This window comes from Phyllostomus hastatus, unplaced genomic scaffold (assembly GCF_019186645.2).
Source record: "Phyllostomus hastatus isolate PE091 unplaced genomic scaffold, TTU_PhHast_1.1 phas_scaffold_78, whole genome shotgun sequence".
NCBI lineage: Eukaryota > Metazoa > Chordata > Mammalia > Chiroptera > Phyllostomidae > Phyllostomus > Phyllostomus hastatus.
Genome location: NW_025334041.1, coordinates 67,719,824 through 67,742,784, shown reverse-complemented (window position 1 = coordinate 67,742,784; position 22,961 = coordinate 67,719,824). Strand labels below are relative to the sequence as shown.

At 40.0% G+C, this 22,961-nt stretch overlaps 1 protein-coding gene across 4 annotated transcripts in view; it reads left to right on the top strand.

Annotated features, from left to right (window-relative positions):
* AFF3 (AF4/FMR2 family member 3) overlaps window positions 1-19,241 on the top strand; it is a 544,115-nt gene extending 524,874 nt beyond the window's left edge. For all 4 annotated transcript variants that reach the window (XM_045827774.1, XM_045827773.1, XM_045827776.1 and 1 more), the window contains 5 exons: window positions 4,630-4,701; window positions 5,930-6,023; window positions 10,256-10,305; window positions 10,460-10,683; window positions 14,303-19,241. In XM_045827774.1, coding sequence (XP_045683730.1) covers window positions 4,630-4,701; window positions 5,930-6,023; window positions 10,256-10,305; window positions 10,460-10,683; window positions 14,303-14,424 — 562 coding nt within the window. In that variant the 3' untranslated portion in view covers window positions 14,425-19,241. The remainder of the gene's footprint in view (window positions 1-4,629; window positions 4,702-5,929; window positions 6,024-10,255; window positions 10,306-10,459; window positions 10,684-14,302) is intronic.
* Window positions 19,242-22,961: the final 3,720 nt, after the last annotated feature.

Sequence of the window (22,961 nt, the reverse complement as noted above, 5' to 3'; positions counted from 1 at the left end):
AACATTAAAAGGTCTTCTAAAAGAAGAATAGGAAGAGGAGAAGGGGTCGGAGGAAGGAGGAGAAAGGAATAAGAAAAACTAAGAAGGAAGAAGAAGAAAAACAGAAGAAGAGCAACATAGTTATAAAGAATAAAATGGCAATAAATACATACTGTCAATAACTATTTTAAATGTGAATGGCTTAAACGTCCCAATCAAAAGACGTGGAGTAGCTGAATGGATAAGAAGACAAAACTGATATACACTGCCTCCAAGAGACACATCTCAGATTGAAATATACACACAGATTAAAAATAAAGGGATAGAAAAAGATATTTCATAAAAATGGAAATTTAAAAAAAGCTGGGGTAGCAATACTTATACGTAACAAAACAGACTTTAAAACAAAGGCTATATTCTCCCTCCCTTCCCCTCTCTAAAAATAAATTTTAAAAAGTCTTAAAAAATAAAACAAAGGCTATAGTAAGACACAAAGAAGGATACTACATAATGATAAAGGAATCAATCCAACAAGAAGCTATAACACGTCTAAATATTTATGTACCCAACATAGGACCACCTAAATATATAAAGCAAATATTGATGGACATAAAGGGAGAGAGTGACAGTAACACAGTCATAGTAGGGGATTTTACCACCCAATTGACATCTGTGGATAGATCTTTTTTAGATTTTATTTTTTTACTTTTAGAGAGGGGAAGGAAGAAGGGAGAGAAAAATCAATGTGTGAGAAATATATCATTGGTTGCCTCTCGTACACCCACAACCAGGGACCAGGCCTGTAACCCAGGCATGTACCTGCCTGGAAACTGAACTAGTGACCTTTCAGTTTGCATGCTAGCACCCAATCCACTGAGCCACACCAGCTGGGGCTCTATGGCTAGATCTTAAAAACAGAAAATCAACAAGGAAGTGGTGGCCTTACATGACACCATAGACCAGATGTATTTAATTGATATCTTCAGAGCATTTCAACCCAAAGCAGCAGAACATACATTCTTTTCAAGTGCACATGGAACATTTTCTAGGATAGAACACATGTTAAGACACACAGTAAGTCTCAATAAATTTAAGGAGATTGAAATTATAGCAGGCATTCACTCTGACCATAATGGCGTGAAACTAGACATCAATCACAAGAAAAAAATGAAAAACAAACAAAGATATGGAGGCTAAATATCATGTTACTAAACAATGAGTGAGTTAACAAGGAGATCAAGGAAAAAACAAAAGCTACCTTGGAACAAATGAAAATGAGAACACAACAACCCGAAATCTATGGATCACAGTGAAAGCAGTCCTAAGAGAGAAGTTGATAGCATTACAAGCCTACCTTAAGAAACAAGGAGAATCTCAAACAATATAACTTTTACACTTAAAGACTAAAAAAAGAACAACAAACAAAACCCAAAGTGAGTAGGAGAAAGGAAATGATAAAGATCAGAGCATAAATAAATGACATATAGTCTAAAAAACAATACAGAAGATGGGCAAAACCAGAGCTGGTTCTCTAGAAAGGTAAACAAGATTGACCAACCTTTAACTAGACTTGTCAAGAAAAAAAGAGAGGACCTAAATAAATAAAATCAGAAATGAAAAAGAAGTAGTAATTGACACTGCAGAAATTCAAAGGATTGTAAGGACATATTACAATCAACTATATGCCAACAAATTGGACAATTTGAATGAAATGGATAAATTCCTAGAGACATATGGTCATGCAAAACTGCATCAGGAAGAATCAGAAAATCTGAATTGACTAATTACAACTAAGGAAATTGAAGCTATAAAAAAAAATTAAAAAAAATTTAAAAAAAAACCTCCCAACAAACAAAATTCCTGGACCAGATGGCTTCACAGGTAAATTTTACCAAACATTCAAAGAAGAATTAATACCAAACTATTCAAAAAAATTCAGGAGAAAGGAAGACTGCTAAGCTCATTTTATGAGGCCAGCATTATCCTAATTCCAAAACCAGATGAAGACACTACAAAGAAAGAAAATTATAGGCCAATGTCCCTGATGAACATAGATGCTAAAGTCCTCAACAAAATATGAGCAAACAGGATCCAGCTATACTTTAAAAAGATCATACACCATGATCAGGTGGGATTTATTATGGGGATGCAGGGTTGGCACAATATTTGCATATTAATAAATGCGATATACCACATAAACAAAATAAAGGATAAAAACTACATTTTCATGTGAATAATGGTAGAATAAGCATTTTATAAAATCCATCACCTATGTATGATAAAAACTCCCAGCAAAGTGGGAGCATACTTCAACATAGTGCAGGCCATATATGACAAACCCACAGCCAACATCATACCCAGTAGACAAAAACTAAAAGCATTTCCCTTAAGATCAGAAACAAGATAGGGATGTCTGCTTTCCTGCCATTATTCAACATAGTACCAGAAGCCCTAGCCACAGTAATCACACAAGAAAAAGAAATACAAGGTATCCAAATTGGAAAGGAAAAAGTAAAATGTCATTATTTGCAGATGACATGATACTGTATATAGAGAACCCTAAAGATCCCACAAAAAAACTACTAGAAGTGATAAATGAATTCAGTAAAGTAGCAGGATACAAAATAAATATGTAGGAATTGGTTGCATTTTATACACCAATAGTGAATTATAAGAAAGGGAAACTAAGAAAACAGTCTCATTTAAAATTGCATCAAAAAATAAAATACCTAGGAATAAATTTAACCAAGGATGTAAAAGACCTGTACTCAAAGTATTGTAAGACACTGAAAAAAAAAAGAAATTGAAGAAGATACAAATAAATGGGAGCATATACTATGTTTATGGATCAGAAGAATTAACATCATTAAAATATCCATACTACCCAAAGTAATCTATAGATAGGTTCAGTGCAATTCCTATCAAGATAACAATGGTGTATTTCACAGAACTAGAATAAATATTCCAAAAAATGTATATTTGTGGTCTCAAAAGACCATGAATAGCAGCAACAATCTTGAGAAAGAAGTACAAAGTTGGAGGAATCACACTACCTAATATCAAACTATACTGTAAGGCCTTAGTAATTAAGACAGCATGGTACTGGCATAAAAACAGACACATAGACCAATGGAACAGAATGGAGAGCCCAGAAATAAACCCACATCTTTATGGTCAATTAATATTGACCAAGAATATTGCATATTCTTGCATTAATTGTTGCAAGAATATGCAACGAGTTAAAGACAGACTATTCAGTAAATGGTGTTGGGAAAATTAGACAGATACGTGCAAAATAAATGAAACTAGACTACCTTCTTACACCGGGCACAAAAATAAACTCAAAGTGGATTAAATACCTAAATGTAGACTTGAAACCATAAAAATTCTAGAAGAAAACATAAATAGTAAAAGCTCAGGCATTTCTTGTAGCAGTACTTTTTCTGATGTATCTCCTTAGGCAAAGGAAACAAAAGAAAAAATATACAAATGGATCCACATCAAACTAAAAAGGTTTTGCACAACAGAGAAAACCATCAAAAAAATGAAAAGACAACCCACTGAATGGGAGAACATATTTGCCAATAATATATCTGATAAGGGGTTAATTTCCAAAACATGTAAAGAAGTGTACAACTCAACACTAGGAAAACAAACAATCTGATTTAAAAAATGGGCAAAGGACCTGAATAGACACTTCCCCAAAGAGGACATGCAGGTAGCCAATAGACATATGAGAAAATACTCACCATCAGAGAGTAGTAACCATCAGAGAGGCAAGTTAAAATGAGATTATCACCTCACACAGGCCAGAATGGCTATCATAAATCCACAAACAACAGGTGTTAGTGTGGATATGGAGAAAATGGAACCCTTGTGCACTGCTGGTGGGAATGCAGAGTGGTGCAACCACTGTGGGAAACAATATAGAGTGTCCTCAAAAAATTAGAAATGAAACTGCCTTATGACCCAGCAATCCCACTTCTGGAAATATACCTGAAGGAACCCAAAACACTATCCAAAAGAATATATGCACCTCTATATTCATTGCAGCATTATTTACAATAGCCAAGATTCGGAAGCAGCCCAAATGTCTATTACTAGATGAGTAGATGAGAAAGCTGTGGTACCATTTACACAGTGGAATACTACTCAGCCATAAAAAAGAAGGAAATCTCACCTTTTGCAGTAGCTTAAATGGACCTGGAAAATATTATGCTAAGTGAAATAAGTGAGTCAAAGAATTCAAATATGATATTATTTTACTTATAAGTGGAATCTAATGAAAAAATAAACAAAATAGAAACAGACTCACTGGTACAGAAAATAGACTGACAGCTGTCAGAGGGGAGGGGCCTCAAGTGGCTGGGTGAAAAAGGATTAAGCCAAAAAAAAACCTTCATAGACACAGACAACAATAGGGTGGTTACCAGAGTGAAAGGGGTGGGGCAGTTAGAAGAGGGTGAAAGTGAGATAAAGGGTGACAGAAGGACACTTGATTTGGGGTGGTAAACACACAATACAATATACAGATGATATAGTGTAAAATTGTTTACTTGAAACCTATTTAATTTTATTAACCAATGTCATCTTAATGAATTTAATCAATTTTTTTTAAATTTTGGTTTCGCTTTCTTTTCTTTCTTCTAGGTATGCTATGAGACTGAAAACCCACTCAGGACCCAATGCCACACCAGAAGATAAACAACTGGCTGCATTATGGTGAGTTGCATCATATCTGCTTAAAGTAGCCTGTGCAGCCTGTACATCCATAGTCATTGGCAAACCAAGTGCTAATGTTTTAGCATAATATTTTTCTAGGGCCTTCTAATATGTAAACCAAATGTGTGTCTAATGTTGGCCAGAGAGAGCCCACCCTATTGCTTGCTGCTATACCAGCCATGGTGTGCACTCAGTGATGGAAAATTAACTGGGTCATTATGCAAGGATCCGCGTGTGTGTGTGTGTGTTTGTGTGTGTGATTTCCCTATCCACTCCCCCCAAATCACAGGACACCCTTTATTTGTTCCTTCTGTGATAAGGATCCAGAATATTTTGTTCTCCAAAGGTTTATATTCCCCCAATCTGCAGGGTAGGCAATCAAGCCTCAATAAATAAATATGGCGACATACAAAAAAGAGAAGGCCTCAGGTAGTTCTGTACCATCACATCACCTGGAGTTTGATGTGCTAAGATGAGACCACTACATTTTATTTGATGTGTTGGGAATCTAGTATTTCAGTACCACACCTGAGTTAACAGATAATTGTGAGTGAAAAGGATCAAGAAAAAGAGGATATGTCTCAGGAAATGCTTCCTGCACTCTTAAAACTTTAAGGTCCATATTAGGATTAACAAATAATGGTGATTAATAATTAATATTATGTAATATTACTACTATGTAAATAATAAATATATAAAATAGCATATAATTATAACTTTGCAACATAGTTTTTACCCATAAAACATGTATCTGTTCCTTTATTTGAACTAATTATAATCAAGTAAAGTAGTTTAAAGGTAAAGGCCACTCTTTCAGCAAAGCCGATGGTGCCCTGACAAGGCCAGGGTGTCAGAGGGAAACAGAGGTGGCTCTGCCCTGAAACTCCCCCAGTAAACAGTGAGAGCTGTGACCTAGAGCTTCCTTACTCCTCTTGTGGGGAGACACTGTCCTCTAGTGGTGGACAAAGAAAATGGCCAGCTCCACACCCCAGCAAAGCAATAAAGCTAATAGTAAATTAAATTTACTTATGGAGTAACTCCCTGAAATTTTGAAGTGTATCTTTTGAACAAAAGGAAGGTCAGATACTGACAATCATATGTGTATGTATATTATATATGTAATCATTATATAAATATTGAGTGCTTGAAACAACAGGATTTTTTAAAAGTCTTATTTGCAAAGGACACACTCATGCTTTCAGGGCTCATTTTCCTTCTTCTGCTGCAGTTACCGATGCCTGGCTCTCCTGTACTGGCGGATGTTTCGACTCAAAAGGGATCATGCTGTAAAGTATTCAAAAGCACTTATCGACTATTTTAAGGTACTGTTTGACTGATGGGCAGCATTGTTCCTTGTATTCAGTTGACTCCCCATCAAGGATATTTTTGAGAATAGAATCCATTGCTTTGTAGATAATACAAGAGCCTTCTGATAGCTACACTAACCCCATTAGGATATACTCATGGTGTTCAGGGCTGGGAGAATGGCCTTGAGAGCCCATCTAATGTATCTCTCTGCCTGGAGTCCAAGTATTTTGATGACCTCAAGAGAAAGATTTAGTGACCAATTTTATGTCACAGGAAATTTATCCTCATGTTTACATAGAGCTTCTTCCTCTTGGAAGTAACTGCTTAGAACTTCTGCTTAGCTAATTCCAGTAGCTAAATTAATTCTTGATAAAAGTGTTATTTTAACTGGCTGCTGTGGCTGAGTAGATTAAGCTCTGGCCTGCTAACCAAAGGGTTGCTGGTTTGATTCCAGTAGGGTACCATGCTCGACTGTGGGCCAGGTCCGTGGCTGGGGGTGTACAGGAGGCAACTAATTGATGTTTCTCTCCGTCTCTTTATCCCTCTGACCCCCTCTCTCTGAAAATAAATAAATAAAATCTAAAAATAAATGGCTTGTTAAAGCTCAGAAGCACTAGGACAAATAGCAATATATAAATATAAAGATAGAATTATAGAATTATAACTTTTACCTGTCTCAGGGAATGAAATCAGTTTCACTGGCAAAATAAAACTAAAAAAACTTTCTGGCCAAGATGGAGGCATAGATAGATACACTTTGCCTCTTCGCACACACAACCAAAAGGACAGCAACAAGTTTAAAAACAAAAAAATAACCAGAACTGCCAGAAAATTGAACTATGTGGAAGTCCAGCAACCAAGTTGTTAAAGAAGAAACTTTGACCCAGACCGGTAGGAGGGGTAGCAGTGGACAGCCGGGGTGGAGAGGACTCACGGCAAGGTGGCAGCTGGAGGGTGGAGGCAGGCAAGGTGGTGGCTGGCAGAGTGGGTGGTCCCACATTTACATGTGGATAAACCTGGAGGAAGAACTGGGGAACTAGACAGATCATGCATCCCAGAGTTCCACCTCAAAACCTCTGACTGAAGAAATCTGTAGGGGTTGAGGTGGCAGAAGAAGCTCCCAGCCTCACAGGAGAGTTTGTTGGAGAGACCAACACGGTCCCGGAATGTACACAAACCCACCCCCCCAGAAATCAGCACCAGAAGGGCCCAATTTGATCGTGGGCAGCGGAGGAAGTGACTGAAAGCCAGCTGAGAGTAGGGAAAGCCCTATTGTTCCCTTTTGGACCCCTCTGCCACATACAGCTCCACAACCCAGTGACATGGGTTGCCCCACCCTGGCCAATACCTAAGGCTCCACCCCTTACTACATAACAGATATGCCAAGGCAAAAAAAAATATATGGTCCAAATGAAAGAACAGATCAAAGCTCCAGAAAAAAATACAACAAAGCAATGAAGAGATACCCAACCTATTGAGATGCAGAGTTCAAAACACTGGTAATCAGGATGCTCACAGAAATGGTTGAGTGTGGTCGCACAATAGAGGAAAAAGTGAAGGCTATGCAAAGTGAAATAAAGGAAAATGTACAGGGAACCAGCAGGGATGGGAAGGAAACCAGGATTCAAATCAACAATTTGGAACAGAAGAAAGAAATAAACATTCAACCAGGACAGAATGAAGAAACAAGAATTCAAAAAAAAATGAGGAGAGGCTTAGGAACCTCTGGGACAACTTTAAAAGTTCCAACATCTGAATCATAGGGGTGCCAGAAGGAGAAGAACAAGAGCAAGAAATGGAAAACTTATTTGAAAACATAATGAAGGAGAACTTCCCCAATATGGCAAAGGAAATAGACTTCCAGGAAATCCAGGAAGCTCAGAGAGTCCCAAAGAAGTTGGACCCAAGGAAGCACACATCTAGGCACATAATTACATTACCCAAGATGAAAGATAAAGAGAGAATCTTAAAAGCAGCAAGAGAAAATGAGACAGTTACCCACAAAGGCATTCTTATAAGCTGATTTCTCAAAAGAAACCTTACAAGCAAGAAGGGGCTGGAAAGAAGTATTCAAAGTCATGAAAGGCAAGGACCTACATCCAAGATTGCTCTATCCTGCTAAGCTATCATTTAGAATGGAAGGGCAGATAAAGTGCTTCCCAGATAAGGTCAAGTTAAAGGAGTTCATCATCACTAAGCCCTTATTATATGAAATGTTAAAGGAACATCTAAGAAAAAGAAGATCAAAAATAGGAACAGTAAAATGACAAACTCACAACTATCAACAACTGAACCTAAAAAAAAAGAACTAAGCAAACAACTAGAACAGGAACAGAATCACAGACATGGAGATTACATGGAGGGTTATCAACAGCGAGGAGGTGAGAGAGTGGAGGGGGGGAGAGTGGGGGAAAATGTACAGGGTGAGGTTAAGAATAGTATGGGAAATGGAGAAGCCAAAGAACTTATATGTATGACCCATGGACATGAACTAAGGGGGGGTAATGCTGGTGGGAGGGGGGTACATGGCAGAGGGAAATAAAGGGGAGAAATAATGGGACAACTATAATAGCATAATCAAAATATATTTTAAAAAGAAGAAAAAAACTTTCATGTACTCTTGTGAAGTAGACCTGAAGTAATAATTAATTTGAGATTTTGGGCTTCTTCACTGTCCATCTGTCTCTAGAAACAAGAAATTATACCATCTCTACCTCCACCAACCCTTTGTGAGATACAAAACCATCATTTTAGACACTTCCAACCCAATGCCACTTCTTAGAGATTATCTCTGATGACCAGGCTCTGTTGGGGGTCCTGTGGGCTACATCCAGCATGCCGCCTCCTTCCTGGTCATGCATGAGTAACCAGGTGCTCAGCCAAGAAGATAACGGTCCTGGCTGACATTAAGCCTTTCTCTTTACTTTGGGCACCTAAGGTCATTTTTTAAAATTTAGAATCTGAGAACTAATACTAAAGAGAGTTTTCACAGTCAAGAAAAATGCTTCAACAGAGAAGGAATCTAAACTCTGTAGGCCACAGGGGTTATGACAGAACTTTAAGGAAAACAAGTTCTTTATAGAGAACACAACTTAAAAATCAGAGTTTCCCCTTCAGAAGTTATTGGTAGTCACCCTTAATTAAAGGCTATTTAAATGCTCCTTAAAGTTCCATGGTTATGGAACCTTCAGGTAACAATGATAAATTGTCCATAAAGAATGTGCTTTATTGCTACAGCGCTGTCTCTGAACAAAGGACTTTGTTCCCACCCAGGATTCTACAGTCACAAGGCTTGCTTAGTGGTAGTGGAAGGAGCCTGGAGGCAACTTCAAAACTGCCACATGTAAGGCCATTTCTTGATGACACCCCCACTAAAATCAGTCACCACTTTGTAAAGTTCTTTTTAACCAAAAGAAATGTTTTTTCTCTGGAGGACCAAACTGAGGCTATTTTCTTGTCTCTGGAAGGGAAAATTCACATCAGCATTATAAAGAATTTTTTCCTTAACAGCCCCATAGACTTAGGTCCAAGAAAGTATTATTGGGCTCTCAGAGAGGAAATTCATCTGTACACTTAGGAACTTTGCCTTACCAAAGGCAGAACTTTTTGTAAATGCCTGATGTTGACAACTGGCTTGTGAAATGTAACATCCTAAATTAGAATAGTTAGGTAAATCAGAATGTTTGAGTACCCTGTTGAGGAAATATATTTTAATCTGTTCTTTTAGAAATATTCAAAAGTAACTTCCTTTAAGAGAAATACATTTAAGCCTCATAAATTTAAATAACACAATGTGATGTCTGGGATTAAACGTATGCCAACAGTTTCTGCAAATATGCCCTACATTTCCGTGTAAGGTGTTCTTGCTGGAGGGGGTGGGGGCGGCGGGCAAGGCTGCTCTTTTTTCCCTTTCAGAAAAATTGAGCTAGTTTAAGATGGAAAAATTAAACTGGTTCAGGATTCAGTGGACCCTCAGGATTATGGTTTAATTTCAGACATAGAATTTGGTGCTTGGAAACCCATGATAGGCTGTCGTGGAGCCTGGCAGGCCATACAGCTGCTCCCCACTCGGTTCCAGAGAGGGAGCCAATAGCCTAGGACCTGTGACTTCCCAGGTCCATTTTCTAGGAATCTGCATTTTATGTGCAGTGTCAGCCATTACTTTTCTCAGCCATCACCTGAGAACATGTAGTTGTCTGTAATACTTAACAGATGGTTCATTGTCAATATTTTTGTTTTCCTGCAGAATTCATCTAAAGCTGCCCAAGCCCCATCTCCATGGGGGGCCAGTGGAAAGTAAGTTCATTTTTCCAAAGTAAAGGCAATAAATGAGCCCCTGCCTGCTGCTGGGCAGTGTGCTACTTTGCTTACAGTAGTGTCCTGACTGGCTGCCCCACCCCACCTGGTACCAACCTCTCCACCCTTACCTTTCTATGCTCTCTCCTTCCAGGAGCACTGGAACCCCATCCCCCATGTCTCCCAACCCCTCCCCCACCAGCTCCGTGGGATCTCAGGGGAGCCTCTCCAGTACCAACACCCTGTCCCCTTCAACCATCGTCAGCATCCCACAGCGCATCCACCAGATGGCAGCCAATCACGTCAGCATCACCAACAGCATTCTCCACAGCTATGACTACTGGGAAATGGCAGACAACCTGGCCAAGGAGAACAGAGGTAGGTGTCCCTTGGGGGAGTATGTGTGTGGTTTGACCACAACTCAGAGAGACAACCTGACCCTTGGGCAACACTGGACCAGTTGCCATCATTTACTGAAGAAGAAATCAGGCTGTCACCTACTGTGTGAAGCTTTCCTGACTTCTCCCCCTCACTCAGGGCGTCCTATATTTACCTTAATATACCTCTTTCTTCACTGTGGAAGATTAGAGATACAGATACAGGTGATACAGATACAGATGACTTCCAGTCAAGATGGTGGCATAGGCAGACATGGCTTGCCTCCTCACACAACCAATCCAAATCACAACTAAAATATAGAACCACCATCAGAACTGTCAGAAATCAAGTTGAATGGAAGTGCAAGAACTATGGCATTAAAGAAACCACACCCATCCAGACTGGTAGGAGGGACACAGATACAGAATAGGCTGGTCCCACACCACATGTGGTAGATAGAAATTTGGGAGGGATATCTTGGGAATGAGGAGTCTCGGCCCACACCAGGCCCCCAGCCCAGGGTTCCAGTGCCAGGAAAATAAGTCCCCACAACTTCTGGTTGTAAAAACCAGTGGGGATTGAGTCAGTGGAAGAAATTTCTGGAGCCTCAAGTAGTTACTCTTAAAGAACCCCCACAGTGACTCACCTACTCAGACTCACTCCCTCTGAGCTCCATCACCAGGGTAGCAGCTTGAAAAGGCACCAATGGCATACAGGGAGGAATTGAAGTGTCTGACATCAATGTGACAGAAGTTATTGTCTCTTTTCTAAACCTTCCCCCTACAAAGCCACAGAGCAAGCAAGCTGGTACCATATGTGAGACTCCATCAACCTGTGTAACACTGTTTGACCCACCTTGGAGATCCCCAAAGACTCTGCCCCACCTAATTTATGGGCCCACCCAAGCTGCTTTTCCATATGAATGGTTGGTCTTGGTTCATGCTTCACATCTTCTAAATTCTATCAAACGAGCAGTAGCTTGCTTCAGTGAGCCCCAGGCATGGCACTAGCAGCAGCCAGCATAGATTGACAGTTTGGCTTCACCTGGGAATCTGCAAGCCCAGGCACATGCAGCAGCCATCTCCAATTGCTTGATAGCTCAAGCAGTTTGCTTGATAGTTTTGCCAAGGGTGGCCCCGGGCAAAACACAGGTGGAGGCTGAACTTGCCCTGTACCACCTGGGAAACCCCAGGGCCTGCTAACCCAGTGGGCAGCAACAGACCTCATCAGAGCACCACCGCCCTGCCCCTGCACAGCTGATCCTCCACGGAGAGCAGAGATTGCTGGTCAGTGGTCACAGCCAGTTCTTGCAGCTGACCAGCCTGGGTAAATCCTTCTCATTGACCTGCCAACAGCAGCCTAAGCTCAACTACAAGAGGAGGGTGTACTCAGCCCACAGAAAGGACACCCCTTGAGTACCCAGCTTGGATGATAGGGGAGGCTGTGCCACTGGACCGTACAGGACATCTACTACATTAGGCCATACTACCAAAACACAGAGTCAAAGCAGCTCTACCTAATACATAGATACAAATAATATAAATATATACAGATGCAGATATATAGATAAAGATATAGGTATATACACATATAGGTAAAGATATATACATAAAGATATAGGTATATACACATTTGCATTTTTCCCTGTAGACAGTGAGCTCCTTGAGGGTAAGGATGATATTCTATCCTACTTTCCGTCCCCAGGACCTGCACAGTGCCTTGAACTCGGTGGGGAATCTGAAACAGTGAATTAATGAATGAGTGAATGTTACTAGCTATTAAAGTGATAGCTGCTTACATGTAGCAATAAGTTCTATTTCTTTTTAAATGTGTTTTAACTGACTATAAAAGGAATTCATGTTTATTATAGCTAAATTTATAAAGTACAGAAAACTGTTTTAGAAAAAAAGCTTTTTATATGATCAGTAATCTTATCACCTAGAAATAATTACTATTAACATTCTGTGAAGTTTCTTCCTGTTTCCTCTAAATATGCATGAGTTTTACCAAAATAAGATAATAGTGTATATACAATGATACATCTGTCTTTTTTCATGTGATATTACATCAGGCACTTTCCCATGTTACTATCTAGTGCAGAAACACCCTTTATGATGGTTCTACAATACTGTCACAATAGTGGTTATACAGTCATAAAGTATGATTTCTGTGACCATTCCCCTGTTGTTCGACACTTAGGTTACTTCCAATATTTTTCCACTATTATAAATAAGGTTATGATAAATATTTTATATAAATTGTTTTCCATATTTATTATTTTCATAGGAGTAAGTTGTAGAATTTTGGGGTCAACAGGTATAGATTCTGTTATGGTATATATTGTCATATATCTTGGTATATGTTGTTAACTTTTCTCCCAAATGATTATACCAATTTATTACTGAGGTACAAGTCTGAGATCACTTTCAAATCATTAAATGTAAATTTTGTTCCCATGAGAGCATAAAGCCTCTGAGGACAAGATCAGATGTCCATGGTAAGATGAGGAGGTTATGGCGTGGATAGGCAGGCGGGTCCCGAGTACCTGAAACTGACAATAAAACCAGAGGCACTGACCCTGAGAATCCAATGGGAAACAGGCATGGAACAAGATTATGAAAAGCAAATAGTAGTTGAGTAGCTGAGGTGAAGTGAAGTGGATGTCACAAGTAGACAAACAGAAGGGACAAATGTATAAAAATCTACAAGTCCAGTTTAGGAGGCCCTGAGCAGGCTCAGCTCCAGGGGGCACCGCCAGCTCCTGCTAGCCGTCTCCTCCCACAGGGCTCAGAGCCACGCACACGTCTAAGGCAAAGTCAGCACTGTGCGTCTGACCTGTTCCTCCTGGTGGTTCTGCCCTGTATCGCTGCCAGGGCTCCCTTCCCAGCCACCAGGAACTGCAGCCTTCTCTACCTTCTCCCTTGCCTTCCCAGCAGGACCTCATTCAGCAAGTGTGTATATGAGCACCTTTGCAAAACTTCTCCCAGGCATTTCTTCTGAAGAGCTGTTGTTCAGTGGTCCGGTTATGACAGCGTAGCAGCCATAGCAGCCATATGAATTTGTTTCTCTTTGCCACTAGCTGTGATCTCTGAGAGAGCAGCGTCTATTATACATAGTATATCCCTGCCTCTGCCCTACTGTACCTAGCATAGTTCCTTGAGACATAATAAATGTTTAATGAAAGAAGAAACCCAGAGAATGTCCAAGGACTAGAAGGTGACCTCAGCAGAAATAGGTCAGAACTGTCTCTGATTTGCCACCAGGAGCCTGGAGCCACCTCCCTGAGACTCTCTGCAGTGGCTCAGCACTTGCCGCAGCTGAGTCTAGGGTAGGGGGTGACAGAGCCACACTCCATGTTCAGGGGAATGTAGTTCAAGAAAGTCAATGTTCTTTTTGGTTTGGCTAAGTAAATGTTATTCATTTGAATTAAAAATGGCCAATAGAGTGTCTATTTGGGTAAAAGGATGAGTTGGTACTTTTGGGTTTCGTTGTAAAGTGGCATGATAGAAGAGAGAACGCTTGGTTTGTATAGACCACGAATGGAGTTTTTGAAGTCACTTAGGTCTCCCAGGGTACACGCAGCATGTGTGGCACTCTAACGACTCTCTGTGTCCCCTAGAATTCTTCAACGACCTGGATCTGCTCATGGGGCCTGTCACCCTACACAGCAGCATGGAACACCTGGTCCAGTACTCCCAGCAGGGCCTGCACTGGCTGCGGAACAGCGCCCACCTGTCATAGGGGCCTCTCCCTTGAGCTGAATTGTGCTCTCGTCTCCATGGACAGCTCAATGTTTCTGGACACTGTGCTACTGAAGTTCCCAGCCACAGCATCTGTCAAACTGCAGTGAATATTTTCTCACCTTTGAACAGTGGTCTTTACCCAGGGCATGTGTGTTTGTATGTGTGGGTGTTGAGGAAGCAGTTTGTGTGTGTGTAAGACACACAGCTCTTCAGAACACATTTTCTTTGTCTAGTTTTCATAAGCCCAGTCTAGACAAAGTGATCAGAGGTTTCTGATTAGAGGAAATACACTTACACACACATACACACACACACACACACACACACACACACACACACACACACACACACACAAAACTTTCTACTTCAAATCTAAACCATGACATTTTAGAACATTGAACCCAAATCTCACAGTTAGTTAACCAGGTGCAATGCAGCACACCAAAAGCTTGACTGCCAGTTACAATGAACCTAGTTCTTATATTATTGATTACTTTCAGTATTAATATACTATTCCCCATTTATTCTTTGTATGTATTAATGGGTAATCGAATTAATGAAAATAAGTCAGTTTTTTATGTGCTGGATGTTTACCAGGTTGCATGTTACCAAATACCTGCCTTTCATTTAATACTTGCCCCTCCATCCAACTTTATTATCAACTAAATGTGTTATAAGCAAATGGATCAACTCCCACGGGCCTTCCCTGCCCTGCCCCCCAAATAGTATGAGAGTGGCACAGAGATTTGGTAAGAACTCAGTGCCTTTGAAAGTGAACCAATATTAACGCAGTCACACCTGCGTTTTGGAACTATGTTAGGGATTAAAATCTTTTGTGCATGTGACAACAGACTCGCCCAGCACATGCATTCTTTCCTCCTGCCACTGTGACACAGTGGCTGTAGAGCCATGTGGCATTTGTCAGCCAATATTTTTTAAGTCTATTCTTTCCATGATAGCTTTCTTACAAATGTTCTTGGCCAAATTGGGACATTACCTAGAATACCCTTCACTAGGAGTCTATCTGTTGCCTATCAGGCTGAGAATTCCTTGCTCTCCTGGTAACTCTAATCCCCTCACTCTTCATGCGCAATGTGCCACGTTAAGGCGTTTTGAACTGGGGGTACGTTTCAGGCTTTGATTAGCCAGCTGCTCACTGCGCAGGGTGAGTTATTCCTGCAGTGATCGCAGCGCTGTTTGGGGAGCAGCAGCCGGGACATGATGCTCACACCCTGTGTGTCTGCTATGTTTACGTTGTGCCCTCAATTCTTTTCTCTTTTTTTTTTTTTACTTAAGTTTACATTTTAGGTTTTTTTGACATCTTGTTTACAGTTTTTGTTTGAAATTTGTTTCTTTTATAGTCCCTTGTCATGCCTTAGCTTTAGTGTTCTTATTAAATATATTTGGTTATAAAAATATTGGTTAAAAAGAAAAACTCCAGGAAAAAAAAAGGATGTAATGTTTCTTAGGCCTCTCACTTGACAAAATAGCACCAGGATGGTCTGAGAAAGACAGGTGATGCAATTTATGGAACAACCCATTTTTTCAAGGTAAAGGTGGCACAAAACATTTACAAGAGATGCTCATGTATGCTCTCACTGGTGGTTGGATTGGTTCGGCTTCATTGTTAATGTTTTTGTCAGCCTGATGTATAGGTGAAGATAAGATGGCCATAATTCCTGAGCTATAAGCACTGATTCAAAATTGTAGAAATGATTGAACTGTACAAATGGTGACCTGACGTTAATTTAAAATGAGCAGGTGAAGGGCTCGTGGAATTTGCATTTGGCTTTAGCCTTGAAGCTTCTGGAACTATTAACAAAATTTCTATTTTACATTCATCCAACTGAGGTGCTTGCCCCATCCCTTTCACTAGTTGGTGGTGGTGGAGTTCACGATCCCATTGGAGGTTAGAAATTTAAGTCTAACTTAAGAAATTGTGAATTGTTGTTTTATTTTATTTTGTTTTGTTTTGGAGGACTGAGGCTTAGTTCTGCTTACTCTTGCTGAATGCTGATGAAATGCTCAAACTCTCACATAAAGGAATGACCAACCCTCAGGTCTGTCCTTGGGGTGCTTTGCTGGCCTTGTGTGGTATCCATGTGGTATGCTGACCCATAAAACCCCATCTAAACACACCGGTGGCCTCTGGCATTTTATCAGCACGTTGATGACCCATGTTTCCCAATAAAACTTGACACTGGCCTTTTGTTTCATCAGTAGAGTATGGTGGGGCAGCAGTTTTTATTAGTTTGGATGTAGATGATTATGATAAGGATACATCTTGTTGTTTGTGAAAGTCATTCATAACTTTCTTTTATTTAGTTTTGTTCAAAGTAGAAATATCTTTCTTACATTTTCTGATTTAAACAGCTTCATTGTAAAAGTTTAGACAGTACAGAAATGCAGAAATTAGAAAGTAGCCCCAACCCCCAGAGACAACCACTGCTCCCAGTTTCATGTCTGTCCTTCTGGAGATTCTCCCATTTCAACATATAGTATCTATTATTATTTCTTTCTTTTTGAAGACATATTATTTCTGCAGAAGTTCAACACAGGTTCAACTGACCACATCTTTCCATAACCTGAGTGGATGCCAGCTTTTATCACAATGTTAGAGTTACCTTTCAAAGGGAGTAACTCAAATACATTCCTAATCAAAATTTGGGATTTGTTACTGCTCTACACAGATCAGACTTATGTGCAGAATTGTGCCTGGAAAGAGAGGTTTGGTTAAAACAGATATTTCTGGAAACTTTCAAATTACAAATGGAAACTTGGACCCACTATCTAAAGAGGACTGTACTGGAAAAATAGTCTGAGGAGTTGACAAGTTGTGTACTAGACTGGACACATAGAACACAATGCAATGAGACTTTCTGCACTAAAACTTAACCTAGTATATACAACAATGATGTGTGTATTATATAACAGTGATGTGTACATTTCTGACATCCCATGCATAATATACACAGTTTGTATAAATGCATACATTTAAAAATATATATGTACAATACAGCTACCATAAAACTGTAGAACGCCTGAAGGATATTACTAGTGCCTAATATTGAGTATAAGTCACTGCGTGTTCCCATCACCTTGGAAGTACAGTAATTGTTATAAAATTAACCAGTGCAGCCAACATTATTTATGAATCACATCTTTGAAACTGTGCAGTAGTATATACATATATATTTTTAAATAACATTTTTCACAGTTTTCCAGAGTTACTGTTGAAATCTGTATCACCAAAAAAAGCAAGATTTTTTTAATGATGTAGACACTCTTCAGACCCAGTAGTCTGTGTGCGATTTCCCGTCTGTAGATGCCCAAGAGACTTTAGCAGTCACCAGCCTTAATGCATGTACAGGATATTGTTGTGACTTAATTTATCTGCAGTTTTTAATCCATATGAAATTGGAATTTATAAACTGACTTAGATTAAATATGTCTGCCTTTCTAAGGTTACAAATGTTACATTAAATGATTTATGTTGTAAATGAGAGAAATTGAGTTGTACGTAAAAAAAAAATCCACCAACTTCTGTGACTATTTTTATAAGAAAACTTTAGAATCAAAATGTGTTCAAATAAGTATTCTGGTCCCCAGTTCATACTCTCTTTAGAAACGACCTTATTTCATGAGTTTTTTGGTTTTTTTTAACATAGCTCCCACAGATTATCATCACTAAGTCTGGTATTTTTCATGGGGGAGAGTATGTTTTTCTTTATTATAACTACACTTGACTACTTGTCTTTCCCATTTCCCAGCCATCTGTGCACGTGTGCACACGTGCGGGAGACCACCGCCCCATGTTTCAGGAAACACTGAGGAGGGGACCTGACTTCACACCGAAGGCTGCACTGGGGCTTGTCCAACCAGTGGCCCTGAGTCACTGTTCTGCTTACCTTCCGCAACGACACAGTTAGTTCCCTGACTCATGTGTGCCAGGTTTTTCCAACTCAGACCAATACGGTGAAATAATGTTCGCAATGTGTGGTTGAGTAGAATAAAAGAATTTTGAATTAACAAAGATGAAACTAATTATTAGACCAGTGTCTTGCCATGGTATATCCCCCTGTGTAGGAGGGGTTTTTTGTTAACCTCATTTTTGTTCTTCTCTCCCTCCTTTTTTTTCCCCTCCTGCCCAAACTAAACTAAACTAGGAGGCAGAAACCATGACAAAAACAAACCCATTACTTCAGTTTACCCAGGCCTTATCCTTAGATTCGGATATGCCTTGTGGTGAAGCAGAACCCTAACTCCATGTCACCATGGAGACCGCCTCATTCTGAAGATGGCCAGGACAAGAGACTCCACTGTGCTTGCCCTCGGACCACCGACTTGATACCCTTTGACAGATGGTGTGGGCTAAACGCTCAGCAGTCGTTCAAAAACTGTCTTTCTCTTATGCTGTTTTGCCTGCTACTCACCCGAAGCCTGTTCCTATGAGAATCATATTTTTTAAGAGTAACACATCTTTTGTAAAATCTGGATCAATTAAAGTCCTGAAAGACTTTTTTTTAATGAAAGGAAAAAAAACATGAACTGCATTCCCAACAATTCTGAGCCAGAGTTTATTTCCTCGTTTTCACACTCCCAGAAAGCACAGTCTTTCAATATTACAGCTTCCTGACGAATAGCACAAGAAATGTTCAGCTTTGAGGAGCCCTGGCTGCAAAGCTCATTAGAGCGTCGTCCCATTACACCAAGGTTTTGGGTTCAGTCTCCAGTCAGGGCATGTAAAAGAATCAACCAATAACCAATGAATGAATAAATAAGTGGAACAACAAATCAATGTTTCTTTCTCTTCCTTCCTCTCTCTCTCAAAAAATCAATAAATAAAAATTTTAAAAAAAGAAATGTTCAGATTTGAGATACGTGTTCTTTTTGTCCAAACTGGATTATTCTGTATTTGTCATCAGAAGGGTCCATTTGTTTTCTTGGCATGAGGAAAATTATAAAACTCTGTTCTCAAACTAATTACATCTGACCACGGTTTCGATTTTTATTATTTAATTGGCACTGTGAGGCAGCAGGGGGTAAATTTGGGGTTGGCTGCAAGGGGATTTAAATTCACAGCTCTCAGAGTAATGGGAATCGGGGGATTAAATCCCTGTGCCTTTCTTTGAAAATCCTCTTACAGGCAGTTTTAAACACATTGATCTGAGGGATGAATTCTAGATACTAATTGCAAGTCAACACAATAATCAGCATTTGGGTTTAAGCATCAAGAAGCCATGATGAGGCCTGAAAGCTGAATCAAGGACTTACCAGCTAACCTAGGAAAGGCTCGTCAGAGAAAGTTTTTATCCTATTGTGATGTAAAAGAAAATAAAGCTAGCGTTCAGGATTTTCATGTGGTGCTGTTTGGTTACTAAAATAATTACAATATTTTTGTTTTTCATAACAGTTTGCATAAGACAAAACTGATTTCTTCCCCCAAATATTTATCATCTCTTTATTTCTAGAACCCAAATGAGCAAAGAGAAAATACTTAACACTGAGGCAGGTGTATCGTCACCTGACCGAACACAGCGGGCCCACAGTAGCTGAAGGTATATGACTTTTTAAAGAAGGTTCTTTGAGTCTCCTTTGTTATGACCATGTCGTTGAGATGTCAAAAATTGTAAAGGGATAACATGCCAATCTTTAGTGATAAGACACTTCTGTAGCATCACCAGCTATCTATCCCTGGGGCCTGTCTAGGACTTTGAGTAATCTGCACACTGATTATTAATCCCCTAAAGTTCCCAGGGCTACCAACTCAACCCAAAGTGTCCTTTTCTGTGAGCTGGGTTGATTTTTTGTTCCATTAGGATTTTTCCCTTCTAAGTTCTATTAAATTTAATATCTTGACTTTTTAAAAGAACAGAAGAGGATGGCAGTGGGGGCTTTAAGGAAACAAAGATTCAATATTAGAGCTGTTGACATTGGGGTGAGACATCAGGAGAATAACTGGGGTGCTCAAACACATTCCTCCTTTGCCTGCTGCACCTGATCCTTGAATAAAATTCCTTTCCATGCCTCAGTTTCCTCCATGTGAAGTGTAACTAAGAATACTTGACTACCTCACTGAGTGTGAGAATCAATACTGGGCAAGTATCTTTAGATTCCAGTTATCACACTCAGTGGGAATTAAGCATCTGTCAGAACAGAAATACACTGTATCTGTAGGCACCAATTGCAGAGGTGTGTGATGTGAGAGAAGGTACTTTATCTTGCCCTGACAGGTTCTGGAGGCCAAGAGGACGACAGGGAGCTCCTCAGCCCTTGTTGTTACCACTTTGAGTCTACCCTGCCTGTAGTCAGAGATCTAATGAACCAATGAGGGGGGTGTGGGGTCTGTCCTTGCCAGGAGCAACAGAGCTGCCAAGTACCCCAGAGATGGTGATATAGTCTCATTGTCCTCTTTCCCATCCAGCCTAGGCCTTCAGAAGTCAGGGGTATCCTGATAGAAAAGGGAAAAAGGACCATTGAGTCCAGGCTTCCAACATGTGCCACCTGCCATGGGAAAATAGCTTGCCCATTGAACACTGTGGTTCCAATATCCTCAACCAGCACAGTCTCACGTCCCGCGCCCTCATATGTTTTCTGGGACTGCTGAGAGGCTGAGTTCTCTTCATGTGTTTCTTGTGCCTTTAGTAGTAAAATTTTTGTTGTTTGGGGCTGGCGAGTGGAGGACAGCTGCTCTGGGAAGTTTGTCCCTGAGAAAGGAGATCTGTCATGAGGGACTTGGGTATGTCATGAGCTTCGGGAAAGAGGAAACCTCTCTTGAGAAAATGGATGGATTTTTTTTCTCTGGTGGGTTAGGTGGTTTTTTCAGCATGATCTCTTAATTATAGGATACACTTTAGGTGGTGTATGAAGAGAGAGAAAAAAATCAACATAATAACTTAGTTATTTTTGTGATGCCCAACTAGAGATTGAACATTCTAGCCCCAAACATCAGGACAAAGACTAGAAATTTGACCAATGATCTAAATGTTCCATACCACAGATGTCAGGTCCCAAAAGGTAGATTGATGTGTTTAGCTTTTATCCAATATTTGTATTATTTAGACACAGGGCTTCCTTATGTCCCTAAATCATTGCTTTGAGCTTAGCCAAAATAATCATGAAATACTCCTTCAAAAGGAACCCTGCATTTCGATTCACTGGAAATCTGTTTCCTTGCCTTTCTCCAGCTTGAAGGAACAGCAGCTGCAAGTCCTGAGAGGTCCAGCCCTATTTAAGCCCAAATCAATTCTAACACCCTTTCCACAGGAGCACAACACCCTATCCAATGTGAATTCCAGATGTTGAGGTAAAAATATTCCAGAGTAGCACCACAGGATTTATTAGCATGAAGAGGCCCAGATATACTACAGTTCTGTGGAATCAAGTTTAAAGTCACTCCCACATAGAGCAGGAATTTAAAATTCCACCATTTTCTTATTCTCTGTCATCTTGGATGTTTAGTCATGGAATCTGCACCTCTAATTCAGTATTTCAGTGTCAAAATCCTCATGTATCATATCAAACACCATTTCAAGCCCTGGCTGGTGTGGCTCAATGGATTGAGTGCCAGCCTGCAAATCAAAGGGTCCTCGGTCCAATTCCCAGTCTAGGGCACATGCCTGGGTTGTGGGCCAGGTCTCCAGTTGGGGACACGTGAGAGGCAACCACACATTGATGTTTCTGTTCCTGTCTTGCTCCCTCCCTTCCCTTCTCTAAAAATAAATAAAATCTAAAAAAAAAATCCCTACCATTTCAAATTCTGCATCCCCACCTTGAGTAAGTTGTCAGCAACTTGGCAACCTGTTTATCTCCTGCAAGACTCTTCACTGATCCAGTTTTAGCAAAGTGTAGAGCCTTCATCTTCTCAACTCTTACAGGAGTTGGTCTTAGTATTGTTTCCCAAATTGAAGAAGATTTTAAATAAGCCAACTCTGTATAGTAATTTATGCTGTAAAAACTACATATCATAGCATCGATGAAAGTGCTGTATTAACAATGTCCAAAAACAGTTTCATTGTTGTCTTGCTCTTCAGTATTAAAGTAGCTTAAATTCATTTTTGTCATGTGCTATTCATTTTGGGTTTCTGGTTAGAGTATTTGGATAAGTTTAGGGAGAAAGTCCAGAATCTGTGTGGATAGTCACTATGTTAATACAAGTAGTTTCAACGGTCTATTAAGCATCGACATTACAGACCACTACTACTGATGAAACTGTGTACTCTTATCTGTATCTTTAAGTATGTGAGAAAATCTTAACCCAAGCAATTAACAAAGACCAGGGGCTTCAGGGAGAATCACTTCCTCCAGCTTTCCTTCTCAAAATTCACAAACTTTTTGCAAGGAAATACCAGTGGATCCCCACTAAGTATCAGGGGTTCTCTCACTCCTGTAGAGGGGTCTCATCTCCCAGCATGTGTTTAAGCAGGCTGCGTGCCTGGAGCCTGAAGTGCTTCGATTTGGTGGTGGCTCACATCTGCATAAGAAAGGGCAAATGTTAAATCCCTCTTTTCTGTCTCCCTCATATAAGAATAAAAG